This window comes from Alternaria dauci, chromosome 1, assembly GCF_042100115.1.
Source record: "Alternaria dauci strain A2016 chromosome 1, whole genome shotgun sequence".
Taxonomy (NCBI): Eukaryota; Fungi; Ascomycota; class Dothideomycetes; order Pleosporales; family Pleosporaceae; genus Alternaria; species Alternaria dauci.
Genome location: NC_091272.1, coordinates 536,701 through 549,042, shown reverse-complemented (window position 1 = coordinate 549,042; position 12,342 = coordinate 536,701). Strand labels below are relative to the sequence as shown.

General features: G+C 50.7%; 4 protein-coding genes across 4 annotated transcripts; 3 read left to right on the top strand and 1 right to left on the bottom strand.

Moving 5' to 3' along the window:
* Nucleotides 1-577: 577 nt before the first annotated feature.
* ACET3X_000157 (uncharacterized protein) lies at nt 578-1,918 on the top strand (the record flags this gene model as incomplete). The annotated part of the gene is made up of 1 exon (XM_069446864.1): nt 578-1,918. The coding sequence occupies one exon, from the start codon at nt 578-580 to the stop codon at nt 1,916-1,918; it is 1,341 nt and encodes a 446-aa protein (XP_069310399.1).
* A 1,617-nt stretch (nt 1,919-3,535) lies between these two features.
* ACET3X_000156 (uncharacterized protein) lies at nt 3,536-5,317 on the top strand (the record flags this gene model as incomplete). The annotated part of the gene is made up of 5 exons (XM_069446853.1): nt 3,536-3,611; nt 3,661-4,369; nt 4,434-4,525; nt 4,579-5,025; nt 5,073-5,317. 5 exons carry the CDS (start codon nt 3,536-3,538, stop codon nt 5,315-5,317), a joined length of 1,569 nt encoding a protein of 522 aa, XP_069310398.1.
* A 1,034-nt stretch (nt 5,318-6,351) lies between these two features.
* Nucleotides 6,352-8,380, top strand: ACET3X_000155 (uncharacterized protein; the record flags this gene model as incomplete). Its single annotated transcript, XM_069446842.1, has 4 exons — nt 6,352-6,689; nt 6,741-6,938; nt 6,985-7,376; nt 7,431-8,380. 4 exons carry the CDS (start codon nt 6,352-6,354, stop codon nt 8,378-8,380), a joined length of 1,878 nt encoding a protein of 625 aa, XP_069310397.1.
* Nucleotides 8,381-9,397: 1,017 nt separating this feature from the next.
* Nucleotides 9,398-11,089, bottom strand: ACET3X_000154 (uncharacterized protein; the record flags this gene model as incomplete). Its single annotated transcript, XM_069446832.1, has 1 exon — nt 9,398-11,089. The coding sequence occupies one exon, from the start codon at nt 11,087-11,089 to the stop codon at nt 9,398-9,400; it is 1,692 nt and encodes a 563-aa protein (XP_069310396.1).
* Between the last annotated feature and the right edge of the window lie 1,253 nt (nt 11,090-12,342).

The following is a 12,342-nucleotide window of genomic DNA, read 5'->3' as shown; positions in this document are numbered from 1 at the left end:
ATTCTGACACAACCATTCCGTTATGTTCGGACATCGACTGTATATTGCGTTCTGAAACTGTTTGTCGACCGAATTGTGCGAGATCCAGGCCCGTGGCCATGGGGATACCTGGAAGTAACAGCGAGATTACCGAATAGACCGGATTTGCCGATGCGATGGCTGCATTGCGTCTCTCTGCACACCACTGCAGACTTTACTATTATAACATCACCCTGTTTGGGGTTTAAATTTCACCTGGTGGTCAGTTTATGACCATGGCCATATAAATCAGGCGTCCTCGAGACCCAAGGCAATTCTACATACTCGTGGATGGTCAATTTGTGTAGTGGTTGGTGTACCCGCGAACTAAGGGGGGACGGTTATGCAAGTAAGCTGATTACACTGGTGGGGATGTTAGACCTCGGCATCTCCATCGTTCCCCACATCTCTACGTGCATCCTCCGCATCACTCCTCGATTCGCGTTCCAGTGACATCAACAAACACAATAAAGAAGCTCGAAGAGTTGTCAGGCTTTAGGAGTAATTATTCCGGACAAACGTACCCTTCTGGCGACAAAAGTCTTCAACTTCTGTTATCATGTCCGACACCAAACCACTGACGAAGAACGAGGAAACAACCTACTACGAACCAGATCCAGACTCCTACGTCAGCTACCAACGTGAGATATATGCCAGTCTTCAGCAACCCAAATATTCTACGAAGCCTTCACAATGGGAATCAGCTGCTCGAGCTGCGGTTCCTCTTCCAAATTTCCTCTATGTCAACGGCTCTGCAAGCAGCGAATCAACATATGCAGCAAACGTGTCTGCTTTTGAGCGATATCGATTGCGTCCATGGATGCTGGTGAACTCTACACGGCGCGACATGTCCGTTGAGATTTTTGGACGAAAGTACAAAAGTCCGTTGCTGGTAGCACCAATTGGTGTACAAGAGATCGTTCACCCTGATGCTGAGGAGGCAACAGCAAGAGCCTGTGCTGCTGTGAAGGTGCCTATGATTCTTTCGACAGCTGCTACGCGAAGCATCGAGCAAGTCGCCCAAGCCAATGGGGACGGCGACCGGTGGTACCAACTCTATTGGCCGAAGCCGCAAGCTGAGGAGTTTACGGCGAGCTTGCTTAGTCGAGCAAAGGCCAGCGGCTTCCAGGTTCTAGTCGTCACTCTCGACACATTCATGGTGGGCTGGCGGCCTAACGATCTCGACGAATCATACCTCCCCTTCATCTGGGGCCAGGGCTGTCAAGTCGCCTTCTCAGACCCTGTCTTCAATCGCATGTACGAAGAATCACAAGCCGCAGATACTCGTAGCATCAGCGAAAAGGCGTCTGAGATTTGGCAGATTCTGAAACGACCAGGAAGTATCGGAGGCGCAGCGAAGGTCTTGAGCCATGCCAGCGTCATCAAGAAAGCGATGCTTTTCACGAATCTATTAGCGTCTGGGAGCTATCGCGATTGGAATGATTTGAAGATTCTGAGAAAGTATTGGGATGGGCCTATCGTGTTGAAAGGCATCCAGACTGTCGAGGATGCGCATCGAGCTGTTGAGCATGGAATAGATGGTATCGTTGTCTCTAACCACGGAGGACGACAGCTCGACGGAGCGATTGCATCGCTAGACGCGTTGGCGGAGATTGGAGCTGATGACAGAATTAAAAGCTCAGGCTTGACTGTGCTATTCGACTCGGGCATCCGGACTGGGTCAGACGTTCTCAAAGCCCTCGCCTTGGGAGCAAAAGCTGTTCTGGTTGGACGCCCGTATGTATATGGCCTTGCAATGGGAGGAGAGGAAGGCGTCAAGCATGTACTCAAATGCATGCTCGCTGATGCAGACAACTCAATGGCGAATCTTGGGAAGAAGAGTATATCGGAGATCAGCCGAGACGATTTGAGGGTGTTGCAACAACCGGCAAAGTTGTAGTTGGCAACCTAGGCGCTCACCAACGACGGTTGTGCAACAAGCTTTGTACTGGTCTTGCATACCGATGCATCTCTGAAGGTCAATCGTATAGGCATCTCAAGGCAGTACTTATGATGTTTTGTTTTCTTCAAGTTGTGGGGTATCATCAAAATATAACTTCAAGAAAAGTGAGAAGCAGCTTCTCTCTGCTTATTGGTCGCAAAAGTCGACAGAAAGAGGAAAGCAGCTTTTCACTTTTTTGAAGTAGTATTTTGGCGATACCCCATACCTTGAAGAAGACAAAAAATCAGAAGATCGTACTATCTGGATGCTACCCACGTCCTTGGAAAAGAAAGAACAGTTCTATTGCGAGTATTATTAAATTGAGGCAATTATTATATTTCAAAGATTCTTGCAGTGCTGCTTCTAGCGTCTTTAGCAACACGGGAAAGAGGGAACGAGTGTTTCAAGGTAAACACGCGTGGGGGCGACTTCCTAATCGGGAAGATTTGGTTTTGAGCGTTGGTAATGGTCATGTTCGCCCAATACCGCTCATGATGCCTACGTTCTCTCCGACGTCCATCTGTGCTCGCTCAATGCTGCTTACGCTCACCGAATGCTTGCCACCTCAACTCAATGAGGGCTCAACTGCCAGAAGCAGCTCCATGTTTCCACGACATAACATGCACATCTTATCCGGAGACTGGCGCCGTTGCTTCAATCACTGTCAACGTTGTCATGACTGATGGCAGATATAAATAAGACGAATGCCGCTTGACGCCGACATAAACAGTGATGGACCCGCAACGGACTGTTGTTGGAGGCGGTCAACATACTACATATTTCTTCCAACCTTGAGGGCACGGACGTATGTATGCCTCGTGTTATTGCCGTTGCATGACACACAGAGCTGTTGAGACTTGTCATGACGTTAGCATCGCGTTTGTGGCGGATTACCCATGCGCAGCGGGTCGGAAGTGACGGGTCCTGGCCGTATTTCCGCACGACTCAGGTCATTTCACTCCATGATGATGGTTCCAAGGTTTCGAGCGCCTTGCATAGAAGCGATATATGTCAGCGCGTTCCTGGATGGGGAAGGGTCTTTGCATACGGGCGCTACCATCGCTGGCAAGCTTAGCGTTCGAGATTCGAGTGGAGCTCATTTTTCCGTCGTCGCTTGAGAAATGCCACCATTCAGACAGATGCACTAGACTCAACACATGCAGCACCAAGCATTGGGGCGCCCTCGTAATTATGGCTTGGGAGGCTTGTCTTTACAGTTTGAGCCGCATGGCGTTGTTGTGCGCGCGAAGAAAACACCACGAATATTATCGCGAAATCTGCGACAGTCGTCTCCTGCCAGTATGTTGGTTCCTAGCTCGTGGATGAATTCTAGCGGTGTCTGAAATTTACGGGTGACTGGTGGAAGAAAATATAATCGGGTCTGTGGAGGCGGCCTGTCCCCAAAGGTGGAGTCTGGGGTCAGACAGGTTCGTCCAAATGATAACGACGCAATACCCGGGGACTGTGTTGCCGCTGGTGCCACCCTAGGGCATTTGGTATTTCCATTCAAAAGCCTGCTACGCCCTCACCTTAGGCAGGCCAGTCAGACCACCGAGCTGCGACAACCTAGCCAAGATGGTGTCCAAATTCTTCAAAAACCGAAGGGTCTATCTGCTGACTAGCGTTGCCTACATGGGCTCGCTACTGTTTGGTAAGCACAATTTACCCGCTTCTTTGGACAAGAGTTGACAACATTGTAGGTTATGACACTGGAGTGATGGGTAGCGTTCTCGCGCTCGAGGCTTTCAAGAAAGACTTCGGACTGCCGACAGACTCATCCGGGTTCTCCGACTCAAAGAACGCGTCAGTGTCATCAAACGTCGTTTCGCTCCTCACCGCAGGTTGCTTCTTTGGAGCGATCGGGGCTGCCTGGTTCAACGAACGGTACGGTCGACGGCTATCTCTCATGGGTTTCTCCCTCGTTTTCCTTGTTGGTGCTGCGCTTCAGACTGCCGCCCACCACGAAATTGGCATGATCTACGCAGGACGTGTTATCGCTGGTCTCGGCATCGGAGGAATGTCATCTATCACACCCGTGTTCGTCGCCGAAAATGCACCTCCAGCTCTTCGAGGACGTATCGCGGGTCTTTTCCAAGAATTCCTGGTAATCGGCAGTACCTTTGCTTACTGGCTGGATTACGGAGTCGCACTCCACATGCCCGTCTCAACGAAGCAGTGGAGAGTTCCTGTATCGATCCAACTGATTCCAGGTGGCTTCATGTTGATTGGGCTTTTCTTTCTCAAGGAGTCTCCTCGGTGGTTGATGTCAAAGGGTCGGCAAGAAGAAGCTGCGGAATCACTCGCATTCATCCGCTGCGAAACACACGATAGCCCTGAACTCCTGCATGAGCTAGCAGAGATTCGTGCGGCGGTAGAGGAGGAACTCAATATGACGGAAGGCATTACATGGTGAGTTGTGACTGTACGCAACGCATGTGAGACATACACTGACGTTTTACTTCCATCTCGGCAGGAAAGAGTGTCTTCTTCCCGGCAACCGATACCGTTTCATCACTGCTTTTGTGCTCATGTTCTGGCAGCAGTTTAGCGGTACAAATTCGATCGGTAAGGAGAAAACGTTCTTGGACGTCGAATGCCTTGTTCTAACCATTTGGCAGGTTATTACGCACCCCAAATTTTCCAGACGATCGGTGTATCCGCCTCTAACGCCTCGCTTTTTGCGACGGGTATCTACGGGACCGTAAAGGTAATCACAACTGGTATCTTCCTGATATTTGGAATCGATTTTATCGGGCGCAAGTATTCGCTCATGGGTGGTGCGGCATGGATGGCTGCCATGATGTTCATCATCGGAGCTGTTCTTGCGACTTATCCGCCAAACCCAGACTCTGGCTCGGTATCGTCACCTTCCATTGCCATGGTGGCCATGATTTACCTCTATGTCATCGGATACTCGGCTTCTTGGGGTCCCGTTCCATGGGTATACTTGTCAGAGATCTTCCCAACGCGACTTCGATCGTATGGTGTCGGAATGGGATCCGCGACCCAGTGGCTCTTCAACTTTGTGATTACAAAGATCACCCCGGAAGCTATTAACCGTAAGTGTCCCCGTATGAACTCTATGTAAATATACACTAACTCCGTACACCAGATATTGGCTGGAAAACCTTCCTGATGTTCGGCATCTTTTGCGTTTGCATGGGCATTTTCGCAACATTCTTTATCAAGGAAACGAAGGGAAAGACTCTCGAAGAGATTGATCTTCTTTTCGGAGATGTGACAGCGGAGCAGCGCCTCCGGGACGTCGAGGCTGGCATGAAGGAGGAACAGCGGAAACACTCGGTGAAGTACATGGAGGATGCCACCGAGCTTGAGAACAGGGCGGGGAAAGAGTAAGCAAGACTTCAATGACGTTAATGAGTTTTAAGGCTTTTGGTAGCCAATGCGCATGCTTCAGCGGAGGATGGTTATCTCTGTGATAAACGATGTTTAGATTCCGGAAACAATGAAGATATTCCGATCATCAGTACATTAATTCTTTCACTCCTGTTGTTGGCATAAATGTGCGAGAAGGCTTTCAGGACAGAGCCTTTCCGAGACCGGAACAAATGGGGTTTAGTCTTCACGCTAGTCTCTATTAGGCCAGGGGCAATCCTACGAAGCCAACACCTGAATGCACTGCTTTCACCCCTCGGTCATGCTCGACACGATTCCCATTAGCTAACAGGCAAGCAACAGACTGTTCGACATGCCGGCATTATACAGCTCTTGTGCTCGGCATGGATTAGCGATCTGCGGCTAAGAAGGCGTTTTAATCATACGCCCTTCCTGACGCCCCGTGTGGGGAGACCTCCAACCCAGCTCTTGTGCGCTCAAAAACCCTTATCGTGAGTCTGTATTCGGCGCGCAATCTATCTCGCTTGTTCTTTAGCCAATGAACAGACTTGAGATGCAGTCTCGCAACCAATAGCCTCGACCGTTTACCATCATGCCGGTACCGCTGTAAGATCACGAACGCCACGAACGCCCGCCGACCTTCCTGATATTCGCCCTGCATTGAGAACACGAGACGTACGGCGGAAGACAGCCGGGTAAATCTTTGTGGCTGCATGATGACCGCGTGCCCGATATTAAGACATATCTGGGCCGGACTGCATCTTGTAGCCAGGAAAAGAAGATGAACAGGTCGCATCATATGCAGAGGATGAGCAAAGTAACTGGGCATATGCTATCTGTATTGCTTCATGGTTCTGGACACGATCAGCCTGGATGTTTGTGGGGCATCCACAGGTAGCACAGTGGCGGAGGGTTTCCATATGTGGCCACAGGATACGCGTATAAGTCGTTGTTGTGTTCGTCGCAAAGAGCCAGCTCTTCTCTGTAAGCTTCATTGTCTATCCCGTATCAATTCCAGGTTTACGCTTTCCAAGATGGTTTCTATCCTCTCACTCTTCTCAATCTTTCTGGCGGCGCAAGCCGCCTTTGCATACAATTTCCCGTACGAAAGCATACAGCTGACCGAATTGGATGTGGCGGACAACCCCGATCTTGCTTTCGGCAAGACAATAGAAGCCAGTATACCCTCGTGCAAGAACTACCCAGGCTATGATGGATGGCCGTCGACGACACAGTGGAGTGCCCTCAATGTCAGTCTCGGAGGCACATTGCTCAAGGGTATCCCTCCAGCTGCGGCTTGCTATCAAGGCGAATACAACGACGCGACAAAGTGTGCAAATGTCAGGCGACGACAGTCTGATGCTCTCTTCTTGTATGTCCAGGCTGATACTACTTCACACTGACCGCTAACTTGGTAACCTAGCAAAGAGGACCCACTAGTACCCTTCCTGGCATGGACGCTTGATAACCCATGTCCTGTGCCTGCAGCCAGCGCTGCGCCTCCGCAGTCCGAGTGCAAGTTGATCAACTTCCCTGCATACGTAGTGAACATCACCACGGTCAAGGATATACAGATGGCTGTGAACTTTGCGCGCAACAACAACATCCGGTTGACGATTAAGTGAGTCTTGACGATTTTCACTCTAAACTTATGCTGACCGACTCAGAAACACCGGCCATGACTTCCTCGGCCGAAATACTGGTGGCGGCGCACTTCAAGTCTGGGTGCATCGCATGAAGGCATTCGAGTACTTGCCCACCTACAAAGTCGGTCAGTACAGTGGCCAAGCAGCGCGGGTGGGTGCAGCGCTGGAGCAGCACGAGGTCTATAGTTACATGGGAAAAGCTGGTATCACACTGCTAGCTCCCGGATCTTCGACGGTTGGGGCATATGGTGGATATATGCAAGGTGGAGGGTTCTCGTACATCACCTCAAAGTATGGTCTGATGGCTGACCAAGTGCTTGCTTTGGAGATTGTCACGGCAGATGGCAGATTTGTGCATGCGGATCCGACGGAGAATTCGGACCTGTTCTTCGCTATTCGAGGTGGTGGACTAGGTAAGCCTTTGAGTACTGTTGCGACTAACTGCAGTGACTGACGTACACTACAAGGAAACTTCGGCATCGTGACATCTGCGATTGTCAAGGCGTATCCACCTACGACAGTTGCGCGAAGCGACTTCACTTTGCAGACCGAACCCGTTTCGGGTAACGACAGTACCACCATTCGCGTGTCTAAGGAAACCTTCTGGAAGGGCGTGGGTATCTACTTCTCGCATAACTTGCGTATCAACGACGCGAAAGGTATCATGTGGAACTATATCACCACAACAAGTGGTGCCTTTACACTCTCCAGTCAGATTACGAAGCCGGGCATCACGGCAAAAGAAATGAAAGAGCTTATGGCGCCGCTGATCCAGGATCTCAATGACCTAGGCGTACCTCTGGCTAACCCCGAGCCACGATTCTGGAATACGTATGCTGATTTTGGCTCTGTGCCGCCAAGTGGAGGCATACAGAATAGCCGCCTAGTGTCGCGTCTTGTCCCTCGCTCCAACTTTGAAGGCCCAACATCCCAATTGTTCAACGCTACCATGGCAGCAATCCGCTCATATGTGGAAGAAGGCGGATACAGCTTCCATTCTGTCGACTATGCACCAACGCACGAAACAGCCGGCTATCCTGGCTCTGGTTCCGCCGTATCGTCGCACTTGCGCAACGCAGTCATGCACATGACAGGCTGGGATACCAGGCAGTACGATGCTAATCTCCCCGATGAGGTCGCAAAGTCGTCACATGCCCGCCTCAACTCGTATGTACAGAAGCTGAGAGATGTGACACCAGGCAGTGGCGCGTATATGAACGAGGCGGATGTTGCGGAACCAAATTTTCAGAACAGCCTGTACGGCGAGAATTATGATAGGCTGCTGAGCATTAAGAAGGCAAGAGATCCTTGGGGGTTGTTCTATGCGGTCACGGGTGTGGGCAGCGAGGACTGGGTCGTCCAGGGGACAAGAGGACTGCCTACACAGCAGGGAAGATTATGTAGAGTTGATCTGTAGGATGTGTCGATTAGATAGCCCACCTGGACACCGTCGCTTTTGCTCGTTGATCTGGGTACAACACCTTTATCTTTCGATATGTTGTTGTATTGCTGAAGTGGACGTGATTGTGATATACACAAATACATCACGAAATGTAGTTTGACTAAGGATAGTGTATATAGACACGCAAAGTGCGCAGGGTGGGAACTACAATCCTGAGAAGACGCCAAGACGTGTAGCGGTGCTCAGCGGCACCCACGACCGGGGAGGATTTTCAATGGAGTAACGTAACATGGCACATGAGAATCAGCTTCGCAGTGTTAACATAGTGCCGATAGTTATAGATCATGGAGAAAGATAGAGAGATGAAGTGGTACGTTCGATCGGAATTGGATGACATTTTAGCGCCCGAAGTAAGCCGCGTGCCAGCTGTCTCTCCACTTACCCCATCATTTCTCCGTTCCTGACCACTCTTACCATCTTTCTAGTTCACCCAGCTTCCCTTCGTACGTGCATAGACTCACAAGCTTTCATGTGCAACTTTTCAACGCCGATCTGACAAGATGGACTTCACTAGCCCGTCGTAACAAGGAGATTGTGAGACGCGAAAAAAGGAGACACGCGCTCTTAGTGACGTACCACGGCTGCGCCGAGAATGGGGGCAAGCCTCGCCTCCACTGAATCAGGATATTGAAAAGTTAGCTTGCAAGGTACTTCGTCAGAGTCAGGTGGTATCACGCAACAATATGGGACAAGGGACACCAACAATGCTGAAACACCTGGGTAGTCATCATCTATCAAAATTTTCGATGCTGTAACTATGCGCAATGGCGCTCTAGATTACAGTACATACTGCGAAATGTCGCAGTAGGGTATCATCGCAAACAAAAGAGATATCCACACGAACCAACAACAATCCCATAAAGACACCATACACGCCTAACCCGTGCCATCAATCCAAACGTGTGTAACAACCAGCCCATCCGCGTCTCAAGACGAAAATCCCCCAAAAGATCCACCATCAAGATCCCTCATCTATAGCACTCCGCGAAAGAGCTTACGTTTCTCTTCAGAACTCAGCTTGCGCTTGCTCGCGGCTTTGCACGTAGGCTCCCAACCATCATCCACGACGAAGGCGTCCTCATCTTCGGCAGCGTCGTCGGTGTCCTCCATATCCTCATCCTCATCCTCATCTTCCAAACCCTTGTCCTCCTCTTTCAGAACGTAAGTGCTACGTGTTCGTCGCTTAACCACATCTACAGGTACCGTGTCATGTGTCTCGATTCGCATAGTCTTCTCGGTCGTCTTCTTGACTGGCTTTGCAGGCGCGACAATATCTGACTGATCATCATCGCTCATCTCGACGTCTTTATCTTTGGCTGACGCTGTCTTGTTGGTACCAGCCTGTATTGCTCGTGGAAGGGCTACTGGTGCGCTCTTGCGCTTGCGCTTGATCGCACGAGGTGCCAGGGGACGTTGTGGGGGCTTTGAAGACTTTGCCTTCTTGGTAGGCATCCTGTCTTCGTTGTCATCGTCGTTGGAGCGTGCACGCTTCTTGCCTTTGGGTGAAGCCTTATTATTGGTCTCGCCGGTTTCAGGAGGTGATGCGGGCTTGCTGAAGTAACCAGAGTCGTTAGTATCATGGCTAATCTTTCGCTTCCGCTTCTGCTCTTGCTTTGGGGCTTCAACAGCGTGTTTCTTCTCCTTGACATTCTCCTCGGCTTCTTTCTTCTTGGAAGCCAGTTCCACGGTCTTCGCACGTTCTTCTTGTCGCTTCTTGTTGCGGGCTTCTCGTGCAGCTTGCTGTTGTGCTTTACGCGTTTCTTCTTGTTCGCGTTCTCTCTTCTCTGTTGCTGCTTTCGCTGCTGCTGCCGCGCGGTCCTGTCTCAGCTCCTTGTTGTGCTGCTTGACTTCGCCCAGTGCGAACTCCAGGGCTTCGAAATGATCGCCAAACATTCCCATCAATTCGGAGTACGCCGTGTCATTGATGAGCAATACTTCGATGAGGTACGGCTTGTAGTCGGCTTCCAGCTCGAGCGCACGGAACTGCGCCTCATTCAGGAGATCGCGTTGGCTCATATTCTCGTACGATACCTTGGTCTGTCGATTTGGCAGCCTCTCTTTCTTGGGAGCGGAAGGCCCAGGAAGTTCGCGGACGCGTTGCTGCTGACGGTGAGGATTGTCTTGTCCCTCAACCTTGGACGCAGCGGGCTGGTGACGACGAGATGCTTGACGACGCTGTTGGCGAGCATGTTGTTGAGGGGTAGCTTCCAGAGGCTGGGGATGTGGAGTTGGCAACTCATCGACGGTGACATCGGTGGGTTTCGCAGGAACGATAGTAGCTGGTTTGGGGAGGGGAAGGCGCGGGGCGGCTTCCTCTGGACGAGGGCTACTCTGCACAGGAGTCGGCAGGCGATGGTTGAGCAACTTGGCAAGAGAGGTGGTGTTCTTGACAACCTTGCGCTTCTCGACTCTGAACGCTGGTGTCGCTGTCGCTGTAGGCCTCGCGGTCTCTCGCTTTCTCGCAGACTTCAGCGAGAGCGCGTCGGCGACAGGAGAGGAGTGTTTGGCGGGTGCGCGCTTTGTGGCTTTGGTCACCGGCGACGCAGTTGATGTAACCTTTGCGGTCTCGCGCTTTGGGCCATGCGCTGGCTTGAACTTGAGAGTGGATTTTTGGGTGGGGGCTTTCTCGCCCTTGACCTCGGCGAGGATAGAGAAAAGGTCCATGTTGTTTTGTGAAAGAATTGGAATGTGAATTGGGTATCAAGATTGAAAGGTCTTCTGATGAGAGCACTTGTGGTGGTGACTTTCGGTCAGAGGTGTGGTTACTGTGACTATGGGGCAGGAGTGTGGCAGTGCTTGAGTAAGTTGGCTCACAAGGTGCGGTAGAAAAGGTGCAAGCGAAAGGCAGAACCGGTCTATTTCGTCATAAGAAGCTTTCTGTCAAGCTAGTATGTGCACGTGGTGTTGTAATTTATATTCTGGTCGTGAAAGTGAAAGGACTGGCCGGGAGAAATGTACCGCACAGGTAGAGAAAAGGAAAGGGAACGTTTGTGATATTAGCAAGAGCCGAATCACCTGAGGGATTTGCAAGAAATAGAAGACTCGGAACTCGGAATTACATTGTTTCTGGCAACAGACACGGTAGAGTAGTGGTATCATCCGTTGAGTACCAAGGATCTTCATGGCGATAACAAGAACGCTCTAACGTGCGCATTCAGATGGTTCAGAGTGCCGTAAGCCTTCTCGCAACCGTTACACCGCCCTACCCGGAGCTCAGGACATCGCTGGTCGCTGCTCTTCCACCAAATCCTCCTGTGATTGCTCATTATCAATCTCATCATAAGCTGCCAACTTAGCTGCCCATGCCCTCCTAGCCTCGATCTGCTTCTCGCGCCTTGCGTGTGCTCCATTCTTCCATTCTTCCTCTTCTGCCCTTATGACGCAGGCCAATCGAAGTCTCAATTTCCATTCACTCAGGGTTGCTGCTTCGCCCTCGTCGAGCTTGCCTCTTTTTTCGAGTTCGTGTTGCATTTGTAGAATTGTCATTTTGTTCCAGCGCCCACAGCGGGAGAGTTGAGTACCGAGATGGTAGTATAGTGTGTCCGCTAGTCGATGTAGAGGTATTTGATGGCGGCGTTGTTGCTTCAAGATGCGACGTTGGTTTGGGTGTAATGTGCCAAAGACGGCTTGTAGAGTGCGCTCTGGAAGAACTTTGAAAGCCGTTCCGATAAGCTTTTCGGGCGACTGTGCATGTGCTCGTCTGAGCACTGGACAAGACATCCTGTCGTGGTCTGTCATGCTTGATTTTGATTGTGCGTATGTGTGTGTGTGTGTGTGTGTGTGTGTGTGTGTGTGGCAGACGTGATGTATGTTGGAAGGAAACCTTGAACTTGTATGTCTTTGGGCTTCTTGATGATGGGTAGAGAAGGGTTTGAAATGATGAGAAGAGAGAGGCAGCTGGGTCGGAATTTTGATTT